Genomic DNA, 20,580 nt, shown 5'->3' with positions numbered 1-20,580 from the left:
TATAACTCTTCTTAACTGCCCAACATTCCGCTCCATAAGTCATGGCCGGTCTTATTACTGTCCTGTAGAATTTCCCCTTAAGCTTAACAGGCATGCATTTGTCACATAACACTCCCGAAGCACCTCTCCATTTCAGCCATCCTACTTTAATTCTATGGGAGACATCATCCTCTATATCACCTTCTTTGTTAATGATTGATCCCAGGCATCAAAAGCATTCGCTTTGTGGTAACTCTTGCCCCTTAAGTCTCACCACCTCATCACCTCTCCTGGTTTGACTGAAGTTATACATCATCTATTCTGTCTTTGTTCTGCTTAACTTAAAACCTCGTGATTCCAAGCTTGATCTCCATAACACCAACTTTGCATTAATCCCTTCCACTGTCTCATCTATCAAAACAATATCATCAACGAAAAGCATACACCAAGGGACCTCATCTTGGATGTGTCTGGTTAAATCATCCATGATGAGTACAAACAAATAAGGGCTTAGAGCTGATCCTTGGTGTAACCCAATTGTAATAAGGAATTCACTACTTTTTCCCTCTGTAGTTCTGACACTTGTCACCACGCCCTCATACATGTCCTTAATTATATCCACATAGTTATTGGAACTCCTTCTCTTCCCTAGGACATGCCAAATGAGCTCTCTAGGGACTCTGTCGTAGGCCTTTTCTAGGTCGATAAAGATCATATGGAGGTTCCTTTTGTACGCTCTAAATATTTCTATAAGCCTCCTTAAAAGGTAGATAGCTTTTGTTGTGGATCTCTCTGGCATAAAACCAAATTGGTTCTTCGATATATCAGTTTCTCTTCTTAGGTGGGCTTCAATGATTTTTCCCATAGTTTCATGGTATGACTCATTAGTTTTATGCCTCTATAGTCATTTCAATTTAGGACAACACCTTTATTCTTATAAATTGGAACTACTGTGCTTCTCCTCCACTCATCTGGCATTTTCTTTATACTCAAAATCTTGTTAAACAGCTTGGTTAGCCAAGATACCCCCCAACTCCTAAGCTCTTCCACATTTCAATTGGGATCTCATCCGGTCATGGTGTTTTACCAACCTTTATCTTTCGTAGGGCCTCTTTAGCTTCGGCCTCGCCAACTTGTTGTAGATGTCCATGACGTGTGTTGGCTTCAAGACTATTCCTCCCCACTTCCAAAACCATCCTATCAGTCACGGTAACTCCATTTAGTAGGTTGTAAAAATATTCACCCCATCTCTTCAGAATGTCCTCATCTCGTATTAGTACTCTACCATCATCACTCTTGATGCATCTCACATGGTCCAAATCTCTGCTCTTCCTTTCCCTTGTTTTAGCTATCCGATACATTACATTTTCCCCTTCCTTTGTATTAAGTTTATCATAGAGGTCATCATATTTCTTCGCTCTTGCTTTCCCCACAATCTTCCTAGCTTCTCTCCTGGCCGCATAATATCTCACTTTACCTCCCTCGTTGATCCTTTGCCAAGTCTTAAAACGATCTTTCTTAGTCTTAATGGCCGCTTGAACCTCGTCATCCTACCATCAAGTTTCTCTAGGGGCTAAACGCATACCTTTTGAAATCCCTAAGACTTCTTTAGCAACCTTCTTAATATAAGTCGTCATCTCAGTCCACATCTCGTTGGTATCTCTGTCAAAATCCCACTTTCCTTGTAGAGCTACTTTATCGGTAAATGATTCTAGAAGAACTCCCTGTAGTCGCTCCCATCTTATCTTAGGGAAAACCTGTTTCGCCTTCTTACGTTGCCTCATACCGAGGTACATATCCAAGACCACCAGCCTATGTTGAGTGGTTAAGCTCTCTCCAGGTATAACCTTACAATCCTTACATACAAGTCTGTCAGTCCTTCAAGTTAGGAAAAATTCAATTTGGCTTGCATGTCACCCACTCTTGTAGGTAACTGAATGTTCGTCTCTCTTTTTAAAAAATATATTTGCAATGCACAGGTCAAACGCTATCGCAAAGTCTAATACAGAGATCCCCTCTTCATTTGTCTCTCCAACTCTGTATCCTCCGTGAACCTCTTCAAAACCTCTACGATCTCTGCCCACATGTCCGTTAAGTTCACCTCCAATAATAATTTTCTCTCCCTGATCAAAACCTTACGATAATCCATCCATGTGTTCCCAGAATTGCATTTTAACACTCTCATCCAAACCTGCCGGGGGAGCGTACGCGCTAACTATGTTGATAACCTTGTTGTCTAGCACCAGCTTGATTGATATGATCCTAACTCCAAATCTTTTAACATCCACAACTTCGTTCTTAAGGTCTTTACCCACCACTATACCCACTCCTCTCCCGTTTTCGTTTCCCAAGTACCATAGTTTGAAATCATCTAACGCCCTGGCTTAGTGACCCTTCCATCTTGTTTCTTGAATGCATGCAACATTAATCCTTCTTCGCCGCATAACATCTATCAGCTCCATACTCTTACCCATCAAAGATCCGATGTTCCAGGATGCAAATCTAATCCTATGCTTATAAACACAATTAGAACTGAAAGACATGATATAAGACAAGGTAAGAGAAAATCAAAAGGAATAAAAAAAAAATTAGGATCCATGCAAGAGGGATTGGCTGAATAGAATATAGTGTTGATTGCCTACCTGACGCACCAATATAAGGTAAATACTATATACAGATGTAATATGAAAAGTATGGTTAATACGGTAAAGTGCCAAGAGGTTACTTAATAAAATATATAAGTGATCTCGTCAAAACAAAAGTGATAGATCATAGCAAAATGAGATAGACACAGTATATGCACAAGATTCAATTAATAACAAATATGAGGGGTAAACAAGTTGTTCAAATTATCGTCAATAGGAGGTATATGTAGTAAAACCTGAAATATATAAAAGCTATAAAGGCTACAACAAATCAGGCCAAAGCAAAAGTAGCAACTGGATTCAATAACAAACAAAAATATAACGTTTAGCACTCAAGTAGTTGACAGTGCATAAATAGATGACATACAACAATCCAAAGGATGACAACGCCTATGTAAATATGAAAGGGTAATATGATATTAACATACAATCATAAACAACCTTATAAGTGTCAAAATATAGTAACAAATCAACACAAGACCAGATAACAATAAAGTTTCAGAATCTCAATTTTCTGCACAAGATTCAACCAGAGCAGTAAACAAGTAATAGGATGCACTTTCAAAACGATTAGAGGTAAGATGTCCCTCACAGATATATGGAGCCTACTACCCTATTGTCTGTGTGTATCCTACTGCCCACCAAAAAAAAAAAAAACCATGGCCAAGCACACTACTACTGTTTTGTGTTTTTTTTTTTTTTTTTTTTTTTTGTGGGTGTGGGATAACCCCTCAGTGGATGGTAGGTGAGGGATTCGGGAATGCATGGGGCAGAGGGGGTAGAGAGAGACTTTTTTTTTTCTTTTCTTTTCTTTTTTTTTTTGGGGGGGGGGGGGAGGAGGGGGGTAACCCCTCGGTAGATGGTAGGTGAGGGATTCGGGAATGGATGGGGCAGAGGGGGTAGAGAGAGACGAAGGGAATTAAGATGTGGAGGGGGGGTCGTGAGTGAGGGTTGGAATGGGGTTGAGTTGAGGGGGGTCGTGAGTGGGGTTTGGAATGTGAGAGTCGTGAATGGAGGGGAGTCGTGAGTGGGGCTTGGAATGGGGTAGAGCCGTAGAAGGGAGTCATTAGTGGGGCTTGGGATGGGTTTAACCAAGGAGAGAGACGAAGGGATTACAATATGGTTTCGGTGGAAAAAACCTGTAGGCCACCAAATAAACCTTCGCGGCAGGTCATAAACCAGAAATCTCGCTGCCCGAAACCCTAATCATTTGCAGGCGAAGAACAAAAATACCCAGATGATCGAGCACGGTGGCTTCACTGGTATGGGTTCGAGTAAATGGAAAAAATAAATAAATAAAAGAAAACTAAGTAGCGACCGGCAACTCCCCATGAACCAGGTAGATAGCAAGAAATCTCGAGCAAGTTGGAGGAGCGAGATCTGGGATGTCACCTTGAAAACTGTACTCAAGTCTCTCGACCAGGTTCCACTGACTTTTCAGATTAACCTCCTGAGGTGAGAACGAGAGAGCGAGAGCGAGCGAGGGGCTCATCGTTCTCTCTAATCTCGTCGGGAATCACACCATGGAAGAAGACTTTTAGAGTGAGAGAGAGAGAGAGAGAGCAAGTAAAAATCAGTGGAACCCCAGGATCTATTTCTGTGATTTCTATTCCTTCCCAAGGTTCCATGTACTTCAGAATTAACTTGGAATCTGTCCTCTTCTAAGGGACTGTTGCTGTCCCTAAGAGGTGTAATCTACCTTTGTTTCATAACTTGTAATCGATCATTGATAAATTTCTGCTCTGCCGAAAGCTTCTGGAGCATCTCCATGATGGCAGCCATGGGATCAGGTGGAGGTGGCAGATTTGTATTGAGCACTAGATTGCCATATTCATCCATGGCTCTAATACCACTTAATGTAGTTCTAGATATAGGATAGGTCTACTAGGAGCCAATAAATAGGACCTTCCTAAACAACTGGCCGAATGGGCAGACTTGGGGAATTCGATAAGATTTAGGGTTAGGGTTATGGTAATGGGTAGGTGTGATAGATAATAAAGCTAGGCAGGTTTAGGGAAAGCTAATGATATATGTTTTATTAGGTTTCAGTGAAAATTGAAATTCCAGAAAAATTATGGTTAGGGTTTCGGGTTTTGGGGATTAGGAAAAGAGATGAATTTAGGGTTTGGAGGGGGAATTCTGGACAGCGATTCTCACCGAGTGGTAAGGGCAGTATGGGGAAGGTTCGAGTGTAATATGGTTGAATTCAATTCTGCAGGCTGGTTAGGTCTGGGCAGGGTTTAGGGTTTTGGGTTTCAATGATGGTGAGGGGAAATTACGGATTTTATGGACAGATGGGGCTGGGAGCTAGGTCGAGTGTAGGGTGTGGTGTAAGGGAGCTGTGATCCAGTTTTGGGTGGATTCTAACGAAGGAATTGTGCTGGACAGACTTTTGATGATCTAGGGTTTAATGGGGATCGATGGGTTTTAATGGAAACTTAGGTTGGAGGGTTAGAAGAAGAAGGGGACTGCTAAAACAGTAAAATAACTTACTGGATTGTAGGTTCTTCAATGGCAACTTGAAGATGAGCTTGAGCAGGACCTCCCGATCTTAACAGATGCAAGGAATCGATTGGAGTCCACCAATCCCTTCCACCTTGATATGACTCACAAGGCCTCCTTGATATTATCCACAAAGAACACTCTCAAAGAGCAAGCAGCAGCATAAAAAACGATTCTTAAGTCTGAAAATTCTGTGGGGGAGCCTCCCACGTTTTATTATAAATAATAGGCTAAGGCCTAATTCCTAATACAAATCTCATCCTCTCTCCTTCTAGAAATCGTGGAGAGGTAGGAATAAACAACTTAAAAACAATTAAAACACTTAAACTAAGAAAATTCCTAAGTAACCAATAGGATATAAGATCCTAACAGCCAATAGGATCATTTCACTTAAATTGAACCAAATATTTATGGAAAAACTTGAACTTGTGGCCGTGATTTTCCTTTCTTCATAATCTTTCTTGTGCACTTCCCATCATGACTAACATTAACATCAATGCTAGCTTTGGTTGAAGCCATAGCCTCAGGACATCCTTCCTTTGCCATTTTCCCAATTGATCCATTGACCTCAATTGAACAAGGTTGTGAACCAATATTAACCATTACTCAAGTAACAGAAACTGTATGTTTCTCTTCCGACACATTGAACCCTTGTCAGAACTTAAGGCATCATCCACACCAAGTGAGGAACCATTTGCACTTAAGGGTCCCTCATGAAATTCAATAAGACGTGAACTTGATGAAACTGAAACAGGCAATGACTTTCTTTATCCTGTTAATCTTGGTTGTACTTGACCCATCAGAACCAACCACAGTACTTGAAGGAGCGATATCTGCCTTGGCCACTAGTGCATTATTTTTTCTCTATATTGATCCAGCTTTGAACATGCTTAGCTCAATCTTGTATTTTCAATAATGTCAATTCTTGCTCCTTGAAGCCAAATGCTTGATAGTATATATAAATATCTCTTAAGCTTGCTGTCCTACAGGTTTGGAAAGTAAAATATCTCTTAAACTTCTTGTGACCCAGTTGAACCTTTGATAATTAAGACCAAATACATGACTTAAGTGAAAAATCTGCTGAAATATTGCTTTTGTTAAATTGAATCTCTGCTTTCGTAGTCAATCCAAATTGTTTGTTCAATGCATCATTATCTAATATATTTATTGCTTATGTAGTAGATTATTATTTTGTTGTAACCATCGTCCTAGGTTTCTGTGTGTGTTGAAGATGTCTCGCACACAGAAATCCAAGAAAATGGTTTCTCAAATGCCCTGCAAATGAAGATCATGTAGGACATTTCAAGTGGGTAGATGCCCACAATCCCGAGAAGGATATTGATGAGCGCATCCATGATAATGTTCTCAAGACTGGCATTCGTACTCATCCACTAAGAGGAAATCGACCGAACTATTTTGTATTCGACGTTGCAACCTTCTTGTTGATATGGAACCTGACCATATCAACTGTTCTTGTTTATGTTTTATTTCAACTCTAGAATTCAGTTGTAATAACTTGTTTAAACTCATGTTTGTAGTACCTAAACAATTTATGTAGTTTTTAATTGTGATGTTTGCAATTTTTATTTTATTTTTTTGCCTCAAAAACCATAAGTATAAAAGCCATGGGGTAGATAGCAATTACGTAATTTTTGGTAAACAACAGAAACGATTTTGCTAAGTGAGACCCATACAGATTTTTGTTTCTTCTAAGTTTCAAAAACATTCAGTGTTACCATACAGCATTTCAGGACCCAGAAACACTCAAAAAACATAGAAACACATAAAATTGTGCCGAACCCAAAAACACTTAAAAAAACAGAAGCGTTGCCATACAGAGCCTTATTCTCTTATCGTTCCTCTTCTCTTCATTGATTATTTATGTGCCGATCTCAACCTTGATACTGTAATACAAAAGATGAAATAGCCCTCAACCATCATCAATACCACACCCTAGGCACTTCCAACTGCTAAATCCCTAACATATTAACATCAAATCTTTAAGAACTTATTGAAACCTAAACATAGTGCCTTTGACTCACATTTATTTTAGAATTTAGATTAGCAGCAGTGGAGGCCAAAATGGATAGAATAAACATTCATATAAATGAAAAGGAAAACAAAGAAAAGGAACTACAATAAAAATGATAACCTGGTCAGATGTTTCATTTCGTTTGGCCTTATTAATAACAAGGTCCTCCCTCTTGACACTCTCGCCGAATTTATCAATGAATTGGGCCTTGGTCATATTAATCTCAAAATCTCCAACCAAATAACCACGATCCTTCAACATTTGCATTACAGTTCTCCTGATTCTAAATAGCCTTGTGGTTTCTTCTTCTGACATTTTCACACTAGAAAACTCAGACAGCTGTATAACTCAACTAAATACCCAACGCCTCAGCTGCTCAACTCAACCTGCATATATAAATCCTACACATAAGAAAATCATGTGATGCATGGAAGATTAAAAGGAATAAACATTAAAGAAATGATGGCCTCATTAAATTACAGTTCGCCTTTTTTTTTCTGAAAACAGAAAATTGGTTTTTGATTGTTTCCCTTTTATTCTATTTTTGTCACAATTAGAGAACATATTTGATAATGGAATCTTCTTCTTTTTTTTTCTGTAACAAAAACAATGAAAACACATCCGACAACCACTTAAATTGAAAATTGATTTGGTGTTTTGTAGTAACATTATATTTGAAACCCAACAAAGTCAAATTATAAAAAGCCACATAGAACTATATTAAGATGTCTAGCTATTGAACAAATAAGGTCCATAATTCTCATATTGCAAGTGATAATCCAAAAATTTGCTGGTATTGCTTTATAATCATACCATCAAGCAACGAATCTACTAGAAATATACAGAAAAGAATGTCCATAGCAACTTGAGCTATCAAAATGGGGGGACTACCCTGCACACCATATAAAATATCCAATATTTTTTCTCAAAGCAATAAGTATAACACTTCCAATCATAGTACAAAAACTTGTTTCGTCTCGGTTGAGATTTCGAGAATTTCTAGTATCTCGGTCAAGTCAAAATGATATGCAACAGCAAATTGAAAAATGCAATATTTTGAAAATTTTGGTCGGAAATTTTGGTTCTCTCATTTCGGAAATTTTGAAAAACTCTATAATTTCGGTCATCTTGTTTCGGAAATTTCGGAAATCTCGGTGATTTTGGCATTTTACACCCACAGAAAAAATACCATATATCAACGAAATTTTTCAGTCAGACCGAAACACCTAAACAAAATGAGATTTTAAACCTTGTTTCCAATATTAACACATGAGGAAAGAGATGGAATCCATTCAAACATCCAGAAAATGTTTCTAATGTCTTGATAAAAATTCCATCCAAATTGCAGCATAGTTGTCACAGCGTCACAAGTCGGTGGTGGGGTGTCACGTCGATATATCGACATGTCGACCATGTTTTATTTTTTATTTTCTCTATTTTTAATGTTATTTATTATGATATAATATATGTCCTACAACATCAAAAATCAACATGCAAGTGTACTACTAATATACTATGGTTTAATTCATGAAAGTGTAATATCCCCCCTTCTACCTCTCGACTCTCTCCCTGTCTCTGTGTGTGACTGTGTGCATGTGTGCACTATGCAGGGCAAGAAGAAGAAAAAAAAATACATTCTCTGTCTATGTGGAAGCCTGCAACTGCAAGGCAAGAAGTCTCAAAGTCTGCGACTGTAAGCAAGCTAGTTGCAAGGCAAGAAGAAGAAAAAACAAAAAACCGAGAGGAGTCGAGGACTACTAACTGAAATAAATCCCCCCCTCTGTCTCTCGACTCTCTCCCTGTCTCTGTGTGTGTAACTGTGGCTGTGCAAGGCAAGAGAAAAAATAAAAAATAAAAAACGATACTACTGGCTGTAATCACCATCGGAGGCTGGGAGGAGAAGAACTGAAGAAGAAGAAGAGGTCTGCCTGGGAGGAGAAGAACTGAAGAACTGAAGTACAGAACTGAAAAATCGACTTGCCGGAGGACTGGGAGGAGGAAGAATAACCAAATTAAAAAAAAAATAAAAAATTTACTTACTTGGTGTCCTGGAGGTTGCCGGAGTAGTTCGAATTTCGAAGGCTGCCGAGAGTTGCAGGAAGCGAGGAACACAAGTTACCGTCGCCACGATCCTCTGTCTCAACTCCACGAACTATTCCTCTGTCTCAGTGTCTCACGAACTCCTCTCGATTTTCCCTTTTGCGATTTCTATTTCCCCCCATTAGGGTATATGACTAATATTATTATGTTTAATATTTTTTATTTTTATGATAAAAACCCTAACTTTCAAATACTAGAGAGCAAGAAGGGGAGAGAAGAGATCACAAGAAAGAGGGAGAGCCAAATTCGTCCAAGGGCTGGAGAAAACGTGGGTTGCCCCCTCCCCTTGGTGTGTGTAAATAATAGAGTTTCGAAAACCCTGTTTGGATGATTCCTAGTGAGGGTCTGACATTCTCACTCCTCATTGATTTGATCCTGTTTAATCCTGAAGTGCTTCGAATTAGTGGAGAAGCAGAATCTAATAAGGAATAGTATAATTAATTAATTATTTTAATTTATAGATTATCACAATTACCATCATATCCATTTATTAAATAAATAACCAATTATTTTAGCAAATTCTAAATAAACCCCTACATGATAATAAATCATCATGTACCAACCCTCCACTAATCAACACCATCGTTATGGAATCTAGGGCATGTACAGTAGTACTGCCAAACCCCATTCCATAGAACATGTCCATATAAGAGTGTCTGTGTATATGATTGGGTCCCGCAAAACTCGTTAAAATATTTTAATTAATAACTACATATAATCTATTATTTGATGTAAAATAGGTTTTGCAAAAAACTATTTCCAAAACGGCACTGAATCCAGATTCCGATCCGACCATTCACAGACAACCTCAATATTGGTGTTCTCCAATCGGTCAGTGGAGACCATATTGAGTAACTCCTTCACTCACAAAATGTTTGCGCATTCCCAGAACACCGGTTTTGACTCACTTGAGTCTCAATCATTGATGAACCAAAGAATACAGTCACATTTTGCAGTGACAAGGTCCTCTCAGATATAGGGTCTCCGTGACACATGTCTATCCCATCCTACATTTGGCAATAATACATGAGGGAATCGACAAAGTAGATTCTTCGCTAATACACACATCAAACATTTGAGTACTCACATTCGTACCCTGACATCACATGTTTAGGCATACCCAATGCAACGACCATATAATAAGGGTGCCCAGCCCAAACCTTAGTCGCGACTACCATTTTAAATATAACTTATGGACACATAATGCTCAAAAAGTTTATATCGCATGTGATAATATTAAACCAAAATGAATAAAATGTTCAACACAAAGTAAACCAAACCGAACCGGGTTTGATGGACACATAAATCCAACATCTTTCTATAAAATCCAGTGTACAATTTATGAATTTTTCTAGATATTCACCAAATTTTTTTACATGTATATAGTAAGAAATATTATACTTTATGTAATATTTAAAATAAAAGATCCTTATTTTATTCCCAATTTAAAATTTTTATTTATGAAAATTTTTTGATTTTTTTATTTTTACAAACTTATTTAATTTATGCTATATGTTGTGCAATATTTCATACAAAATTGATTAATTTTAAAGTTTTTTTATGCAGTTATTCATTTTTATTATTATCTTAGATTTTTTTTTTTTTACTTTCTAAATTTTTTTATCATTACATGATTGATACTTGAGCCAATACCAAAAAGGTGTGTTGACTTCATTAGCATATATGAGCGATATGATAATAGTATCGATTTCGGAATTGATCGATACCCGATCCAATACCATGCACTAAAATCATGATTACAAGGAACACATTTTGAATCATTTTCTTCAAGAATTTTGTACTCGTAGTTGTGATTCTCTGATGTCCTCCTATTTATAGACATTGAATCTCAGTCACTTGAATAGAAAGCTAAGGTCCACTCCAGATTTTAAAGATTTTTGTGGAAATTACTGAATATAGACTATAGGTGTCTATTTTGCTCATACGAAAGAGAAAGAAGATTAACAAAATCGTTATCCCCTCCAATTCGCTCCTATGCTCCAATTCCTCAAATTCCTCACATAGGAGGAGAAAATGACCACCCTACCCCCCACCCGAACACACTGCCCAAGGTGGGGTAGGGTGGTCATTTCCGCTCCTAAGTGAGAAATTGGAGTGGGCAGCAAATTGAAGGTGATAATTATCTATTTTTGTCTCGTCTATTCATTAAAAGACTCTGGGTAGCAAGGTTTTTGGAATTGAGTCCGGATCATATCCTTGTACACGGACATCAATTGCTATTGTTGTCCACTGGTTGTGTGACACTTGTCCAAGGAAAGCCAAAAGATTATTTTCCATTAACTTCTCAAATTGGGTTCTGTATGATAACGCTTCTATTGTTTTTTTTTGTGTTTTTGGGTCTGACACACTTTTATGTGTTTCTATGTTTTTTGAGCGTTTTTGGGTCCTAAAATGTTGTATAGTAACCAAAAAAAAAAAAAAACGTTTCTAAATTTTAGAAGAAACATAAATCTGTATGGGTCACACTTAACAAAAATCTGAGTACCTATTGTATGCACATATGTCAGCCCAACCCTATATAAGTATTATGAATACCAATAATAAAATGGACACAACATGTCGTAAATGCGTAATCACGCTTATTAGCTTATGGGATCAAAATTGTCTCCAAGGAGCCCAGTTGTTACGGCCTAGCATATTTTGATCCGAACCCTAACCATAATCCGAATGTAGATCCGGAACCCGAGGTCATAGCACCGTGCACGTGATGGAGTATTGATTTGATGTTTGAACAGGTAGAAGATAAAGAAGGAATCCCGGTGGTAACCCGCCGCTCGTCGGCAAAATGACAGATACCTCCCCCATGCGGTTGTGGGATCCACACACAGATGTACAACTCGTTGTAAGGGACCCTAACCTCGTATTAGGTGTTTTTTGTATTATAAATATGTTCGTGTGGGTTCGCATACAAAACGCATCGACTTTTAGACGTTCCGACACAGAGAAAACAAAAACTGAATTCTCAGGTTGATGTACTAGTTGATTGCTGCATCAACCAGAGAATCATACTATCGCAGATTTTGCTCAAGAGGCGCAGAGCCCAGTGTTTTGAGTCAGGGATCTCGCCGCCGCACCCTGAATACTGAATTGGAATATTTTTCCCAACATTCTAGGACCCATGGGGCCCACAAAATCCAATTACCCTCGCAGGGGTCGGCTATTTGTTTAAACAAATCAAATCTTACAAAAAGACAAATTTGGAAATTATAATTGAATTTTGGATTACGTCAGTATTAGGTTAATGACACCTATCAAAAACTTACATGACACCTATTAATTTACAAACCAACTTAGATTAGTTTAACAAAGGAAACAATTAAACTTACCCACTACAAGTTTCTATACTAATCTAATCAATTAAAGAAAAACACTAAGTTCCATTAACACCCCCACTAACCGACTAAAATAAGGAAGAGAAGAAAAACTTAAAATAATTAAGCTTTATCTAACCTATTAGCCGACTAACTAACATAATGATTATTTAATAAAAGTAAAACTAATCTAAACTTTATTCTTATCCCCTATGCTAACCGTTTGAAAAGAAGATAAAGGAAAAGAAAAGGAGAAGAAGAAAAGGAAGAAAGGCCGATTGAGAAAGGAGAGAAAAGAGAAGAAAAGAAGGAGAAGAAGATCTAAGGCTCTAAACAGGTAAGATCAGTTCATCCTCTTATCAATCCTCCTTCCTAGTTTGAGTTCCTCTTAATCCTTGTTAAACCATGCTCCATAACCTAATCCATTGTTTGTTTGGATGAAATCCATGGTAGAATTCATCCTACTATGAAGATAAAGCTCAACTGAAATCCTAATCCTATGTTTGCCTTATTTCTAACCTATTAACATCTTTGATGTTTGATTTAAGGCACTGGATTCTTGTTTTAGCCATAGATGGTTGTTATGCCAATTTGAAGCAAGAACTACATCCATAGTTGTACCCAACCTTAGAACCTTATCTTCCCCTGTAATTAAATCATAAGATGGGTCCACATCATGGAATTGGACGCGTAAACAATATCCCTCGAATAATTTGGGAAAAATCCGCCCCAAAACCCCATTATAATTATGTTTTCTTGTGATTTTTTGGGCTGCTGTGCATCTCTGGTCGATGTCCTAGTCGACTGGGTCATCAACCAAAGAATGCTACTTCAGTTTTTAAAACACTGTCATCTCAGGTTGGTGTCCCAGTTGACTGGTTCATCAACCAGAGAATAACTATTTCCAATTTTTTTTAAACGCTGCCATCTCAGGTTGACTGCCTCATCAACCTGAGATGCTGTTTCACGTATAAACATACCCTAGACCTTGTCCAACTTTACAACGGGGTAACCCTAGGACTCCGCACTGGTTTTTGACGCTTTTTAACACCGGATATGGTTAAACATTCGTAGGACCTTACCGTTCACTCGTCAAGTCATGCCGACCACCGACACCGAACAAAACCCAACATCACCGTCTTAATCATAACAAGGTGAGTGGGGATAGACAATTGATTTCTTTTTGGGAATGTTTATTTGATTTAGTTATTTTGTTAGGTGTCATGCATATGTATGAGAATTTGTTCTTATGTATCGTTTGAAACTATTTTATTGATTTATTCTTGTTTATAACATATGGATTATAGAATTGTGAATGGATATTGATGTGATGGTGGAATGTGTTGAAATGTAAATCTCTGCCATGTTAGAATAGATGGCGTAGTCGGTTTGAAAAAGAGAGGTATGGCGTGCCGTAGTATGGGATGCGGGAGCACTATACACCTTGTACTATGCCATTTAGATTGCACATGACTAGGAATGTCACTCCCTGGTGCTACAACCCTTACCAATAGGGGCCTCCGTGTTGGATAGTCCTCCCTGGGGAAACCAACGTTACCAACGGAGGTACTGGGAACGGCGATTTTCGATTGAGAAACGGAGTTGTGGTAGAGGACTAAATCTCGGGGGTTTGCTGGGTAAACCAGCATTACCAGCAGAGGTACTGAAACCGACGATGTCTGATTGAGGACCGGGAAGCCAGCTTTACCAACGGAGGTACTGGGATCGACGATGTCCGATTGAGGACCTGGACCGGTAGGCTCCCAGTCCAACTCGGGTTTGACATCGCCAACGAGGGGGATGCTACCTAAGGTGTTGCTGTAGCACAACCTTAGAGACTTAAGCATTATTGTTAGGTGGAATTAAGATTAAAATTGAATCTCATGCACATAGGATTTTGCTTGTGAATGCTTGCGTGGTTTATCTTTACTTGCTGGGCTCAGTGGAGCTCATCCCCGTGGATATCCTTTTTTTTTTTTTAGATGCTCATGCAGGTGGAGGCGATTGTGTCGGGGAGGATTTCTTTGAGCCGAGAGATGAGGGAAGAGATGACTATGCTGATTTGGACATGGAGGGGCATGGTCTCGGTTGTGCGTGTGATTACTGTGTCCTTTATTAAATGATGCAATAGACTGAGAACTAATACTTTTGTGACCTTCTAACTATTCCTTTGGTGGGTGAAACCATTGTATATATTTGAATAGTTAGTTTTGGGCCTTGAGGGTTAGCTTCGTGATAACTCAGGGAGTGAACAACTTAACTATGAATGATGTAAATATAACTTTTGTAAATCTTAAGTCTTAGCGCACTCTAATCGATATATTATGCTTTTCTTGAATATTGTTTATGCTTATGGTGTGTTTATACTGCATCTGGATCTTAGTGGTCTCTGAATACATCGGGTATTCGGGTCAGCCATCGAATCCTCCGAGGGGGTTTTGGGGTGTGACACTAGCGCCCAGGGCGTGCCTAGGGGGCATCCAATGATTGAGCTGTGCAGCACACATCTTGGCGCACACCTAGGGATGTGTGCGGCACAGCCCAACGGCTGGCAGCACCTTAGGCGTGCCGGGCTCCCCGGAGACGAGCTAAACTGCAGCTTATGATCCCATAGCAGCGTATCCGAGACTCGTCTAAGCTCCACATTAATGACACATCACACAAATTAAAGATCTTTCCAGTTTTTGGTTCCTAGTATGGACTGTTTTTTTTGCATCAGTAGTGAATGACAACGTCCTAACATAACTTCTTGTTCTCCAAACTCATCAGATCTAATCGAAGATTTTTGTTTTTGGAATTCAAAACAGTAAGGAAATGAGGAGGTGAGATCTTTCTCTTCTGTCCCCCTATCGATATTCTACTGTATTATTTGTTTGAGGGATTGTGAGTTACAGAGCTGGATTCGATCTCTTTTTGCAGACCTGGAGATGCATTGGGAAGGAGAGGGGGTCATCGGCAGCTGAAGCAACTTGGTGGTGGAATGAAGGGATTCCTAGGGCGTTTATCGGTTGCAGTTCTTGTTCTATTGATCTGCACTATATCTCTTTTCTCATCGATGAAGGGAAAAGATCCAACGACGGAGGTCAGTTTATTCAGTTTCACTCTGTTTCTAAACTTTAAGCTTGGTTATAATTTGTGTTACTTGATCAATGCTTCAGTTCCACTTAGTTGTATGTGTACTGTGCTGCATATTGGTGTTTTTAGGATTTGTGCCATTAAGTTTAATCCTCAGAGATTCATTTTGCTAAATTACAAGCGAGTAGAAATTAAATGAGATACATAGTGCCTTGGATGTGTCTGCGGATGTTTTCAATTTCTACCTTAAAAAATGAGAACGGAACAGATAATCGACACTAAATTTATGAACTTTTCCAACGCTCCTTATTGCTAAGCCAAACATATAAAAATGAATGTAAAGGCATGCACTTTTTCAATTTTTATTACCTAAATCACAGAATAGGCTAAATTTTTTTATATTTCACAGGGCTGAGCATTGGAATGCACACACGGATTGTGCGTGAATCATACTGCCAAAATTCCAGATGGAAATTAAAGAATATGGAAAAATTTATAATTTTTGCATTTCATGCTTTATTTTGTGCATTGTAAGTGCGAATAAACATACAGATAGGCCTTATTTTTTGTCTTTCACATTTATTAACTGCTCTATGCTTCCAAAAAGCAGCATTGTGTATGTAAGTTAATGAGTCACAACCAGATAGAACTATGAAAAACATGTGCCACATATCAACTCCAAATGGATCATTAACGTATCTGATTCACCTGTGCAGTCTTATGATTATGCACTAGAGAAGCATCCAACTAAAGGGAAATCACAACATAGAAATATATTTTTCCCTTTGCTTTCCTCAGAGTTTGTGGCGAAGATGGTTGCCCAGATCCAAATAATTATTTATGGTAATGATGGGAAAAGCTAGATCCAGGAGTTGGGAAGCCTTGGCCTGAAATCATAGTCTGTTACTTAAATTTAGGACTTGAAAACCAACTTGTTATCATCAAATTCTTTCCACTATGTTTGATGCATAATCACAGGCAAGCCTTTCTGGCTCTTAAGCCTTTTAAGTACATTAGACAATGATACAGTCCGGTTAGACTGTCCCACTTCAACAATTGGTATGCATAAGCTCTGTGTTTTTAGAGGTTAGCTTGGCATCTGACATACTACAATTGGAGTTGCTCTAAATTATTTTCCCCTTTTGAGGATGCAGTTCTTCTGTTTGGTGTCCTCTTCCTTTTATGTTTTTATATTCTGCTATTAAGGATAGAATAAAGAAAAGAGATTTACGCCAGTATACCTGTACACCACTGCGGCCTGGGGGTGGGGATCGTCATGCCTCTCTTACAATCCACATTTCTATGGAATCCTCAACGCAAACAAATGTTTTCGTGAGCCACTCTTACGGGGGCTATTGCACAAAATTCTGCATATCTAATTTAAGTCGTGAGTCTTGACTGTCTTGTGTATAGTTTTTCTCACTCTTGTTTTAGCAATCAAGCTTTTAGGATTGGCAAATGGCTGCTGACTAATTGTTGCTATAGTTGTTATTTCTATTATCTCTTTAGCTTCACTGTCCAATCTCTAATGTTTTGATCAATGGTTACCATGCAATTGGTGTTTTTTCTGTCCCATTTTTGATACAATGAAGTCCTATACAGGATGATGCTTGGATGGATGTGGATTAGACCAACATGAACCATATAAGATTCAGTTCCATCTCCAGCATAGAGAAAATGTAACCTTAGAAGTGAAATGAAGTTGTTTTTGATGAGCTTATTATTGTTATTCTTCTTCGTCACTTTGAATCTTGGCTATTCATTAGAAGCCACACATTCACTTAAAGGGCTGATGAGGTTTGCTAGCTGAAAAGACAAAACACTAGAAACCAGGATCGCAGTAAACCTTAGAAGTGAAATGAAGTAGTTTTTGATGAGCTTGTTATTGTTATTCTTCTTCGTCTCTTTGAATGTTGGCTATTCATTAGAAGCCACACATTCACTTAAAGGGCTGATGAGGTTTGCTAGCTGAAAAGACAAAACACTAGAAACCAGAATCACAGTGAACCAGAAACTGAGGGTGAAGACTTTTGGGGAATTGTGACTTGTGTGACACTAGCCAGCTTTATTTATAATAGAATGATATGATGTACAAGTACAATAATGCCTCTAAGGCAACACTAGAATAACTCTAAGGACAGTTCTACCCTTATACCCATTATACAACACTCCCCCTCAAGTTGGTGCATAAATATCACCCTTTCCCAACTTGCACACAATAGGATGAAAAACCTTACTACTAAGACCTTTCGTGAACACATCAGCCAATTGATCACTAGATTTAACAAATGGTATACAAATAATAACCTGTTCAAGTTTTTCCTTGATGAAGTGGCGGTCAATCTCTACATGCTTCATCCTATCATGCTGAATTGGATTATGAGCAATGCTAATAGCCGATTTACTATCACAATAAAGCATCATAGGAAGTTGGACAGAAAAACTGAGATCTTGATGAAGACTCTGAAGCTATAACAACTCACAAACACCGTGAGCCATAGCACGAAATTCTACTTTAGCACTTGATCTAGCAACCACAATTTTATGTGTGTCTTGAATTCCTATACTTGTTTCGAAGATTGACCCGCTTCGACATTTTTGGTGGCGATTCAAATGGGATCTTTCTGAGGTCTGTGATGGTAGCGAAGGGCTTGGGCCGATACTACCCGACTTGATGGATCAACCTGTTTGGAGGAGTATTTATATGTATTACCTGTCTTGTTGTGTAAGCAAGTGAGATTTGGGGATTTTCAAGTTAAGGTTTCTAGGTTAGAGTTCTTGCTCTGCCATTTTTGGGTGTTTGAGAGATCTCCATTGTATTTTTTTCTATTACATAGTGAATCATCTTCAGCTTTGCCCGTGGATGTAGCACATTGCATTGGTGTGTGAACCATGTTAAATCTCTGTGTCATCTTGCTCTGTTTTGTCTTCTATTCGTGTTTCTTTGGTGTTTGTTTTAACACAGCCTGTTTCTTGCTACGCCAAGTGACAAGATTCCCACCAACATAAGTACAGTACCTTGAAGTCGACCTCCTATCATTAGGAGAACCAATCTGGTCTGCATCTGTAAAGGCTTCAGCACGTGTGTGATCATGAGGAGAGACGAGAACCCCTTTTCCTGGAGCAAACTTCATGTATCATAAGATGCAAAATACTACCTCCATATGAGTAGAATAGGGATCGTGCATGTACTGACTAACTAGACTCACAGCATAGGCTGTGCCAGAACGGGTATGAGAGAGATAAATCAACCTATCTACCAATCTTTAATAGCTGCCCTTGTCGATTGGCTCTTCCTCTTTATTTTTGAGATGTGCATTAGCTTCAAGGGGTGCATCTGCAGGCTTACATCCAAGCATTCTAGTCTCAGATAATAGATCAAGAGTATACTTTTGTTGAGAGAGAAAGATACCTTTGGATGAGTGGGCAACCTCGATACCAAGAAAGTAATGTAGAGATCCCAAGTCTCTAATCTCAAATTCCTTTCCCAAATAAGACTTAAGATTGGATATCTCTATGGGGTTACTTCTAGTGACAATAATGTCATCAACATAGACAATGAGAACAGTAATGTGATTACATGATTTCTTGATAAATAATGTGTGATCAACATTAATTTGTCTACACTCAACAGATACCATAGCCTTATGAAAACGGCAAAACCAAGCCCTGGGTGATTGCTTCAACCCATGTAGTACCAGTTTCAGCTGTAATACTTTTCCTTGAATGTCTTTGTTAGAGAAGCTTGGAGGAATTTCCGTATAAATAATGTGCGATCAACGTTACTCTGTTTATACCCAAAAAATGCCATAGCCTTATGAAAACGGCCTAACCCAGCCCTGAGTGATTGCTTCAACCCATATAGTGCTCGTTTCAACTGGCATACTTTTCCTTAAGTCTCTTTGTTAGAGAAGCCAGGAGGAATTTCTATATACACATCACCCTCAAGTTCACCATGCAGAAATGCATTCTTGACATCAAGTTGTTGTAGTTGCCATCCCAAGTTAACAATACATGAAAGGATAACTCGAATTGTGTTCATCTTGGCAACTGGAGCGAAGGTCTCCTGATAATCATTCCCATATGTCTGGGTAAAGCCCTTTGCAACAAGCTTAACCTTGTAATGATCCACAATGCTAGCCATTTTCTGTTTAGCTGTGAAAATCCATTTCCAACCTACATTTTATTTTCTTAAGGAAGAGAGACTAATTCCCATGTGTCAGTTTTCCAAGAGCGCTCATTTCTTCATTCATAGAATCTTTCCATCATGGGTTTGCTAGAGCCTCCGACCAATTCTGAGGAATGGAAACAGAGGACAAAGAAGACACAAAAACACGATAGGATGGAGAAAGAGAATCATAAGACGCAACATGAGAAATAGGATGTTGAGTGCAAGTTCGTTTACCTTTCCGAACAACAATGGGTAAATCAAGAGAAGGATCAGCATGATCACTGAGGGAAAGAGACTCACCTAATGGAATGGTTGGAACTATAGATCCTGGATCAGAGGAAGGCGGTTGACTGGGTAGAGTAGGCATATTTTCAGTAGGGGTATCAACTTGCTTGTTCTGAACACACCTGTAAACATGTAGAGGCTTAGGAGATGATACAGAGTACCCTTGAAATTGTGATTGAGGCTGTGTAGAGTCCCCTTAAGTAGATTCATTCTCTTTCTCATGAAATATTGATCCATCAAGTGGAGGAACAATCGACACATCTTCCCTAATAATATTGTTCTCACTCTAAAGAGGTGTTGAGGGAGAATAAGCTTCGGACTCATGAAAGATCACATCCATGGTTACCATGCTACGACAGGAAGGTGGATGATAACATTTGTAGCCTTTTTGGGTAGCAGAGTAACCAATAAATATACATTTGAGAGCCCTGGGATCAAGTTTGCCATGAGGATAATGGT

At 38.7% G+C, this 20,580-nt stretch overlaps 2 protein-coding genes across 4 annotated transcripts in view; one reads left to right on the top strand and one right to left on the bottom strand.

Annotated features, from left to right (window-relative positions):
* LOC122656782 (DNA-directed RNA polymerases II and IV subunit 5A) overlaps positions 1-7,550 on the bottom strand; it is a 46,733-nt gene extending 39,183 nt beyond the window's left edge. Inside the window, exon 1 of one of the 3 annotated variants that reach the window (XM_043851434.1) lies at positions 7,279-7,550. In XM_043851434.1, the coding sequence (XP_043707369.1) occupies positions 7,279-7,473 (195 nt within the window). In that variant the 5' untranslated portion in view covers positions 7,474-7,550. The remainder of the gene's footprint in view (positions 1-7,278) is intronic. The other 2 variants (XM_043851433.1, XM_043851432.1) reach the window with 2 other exon arrangements.
* Positions 7,551-15,388: 7,838 nt separating this feature from the next.
* LOC122656787 (O-fucosyltransferase 1-like) overlaps positions 15,389-20,580 on the top strand; it is a 43,823-nt gene continuing 38,631 nt past the window's right edge. The window contains exons 1-2 of the mRNA XM_043851437.1: positions 15,389-15,412; positions 15,510-15,672. Of these exons, the coding sequence (XP_043707372.1) occupies positions 15,405-15,412; positions 15,510-15,672 (171 nt within the window). The 5' untranslated portion in view covers positions 15,389-15,404. The remainder of the gene's footprint in view (positions 15,413-15,509; positions 15,673-20,580) is intronic.

This window comes from Telopea speciosissima, chromosome 3, assembly GCF_018873765.1.
Source record: "Telopea speciosissima isolate NSW1024214 ecotype Mountain lineage chromosome 3, Tspe_v1, whole genome shotgun sequence".
NCBI classification, from domain to species: Eukaryota; Viridiplantae; Streptophyta; class Magnoliopsida; order Proteales; family Proteaceae; genus Telopea; species Telopea speciosissima.
Note: the sequence above shows the minus strand (reverse complement) of the source record. Positions and strands in the feature narration are given on the sequence as shown.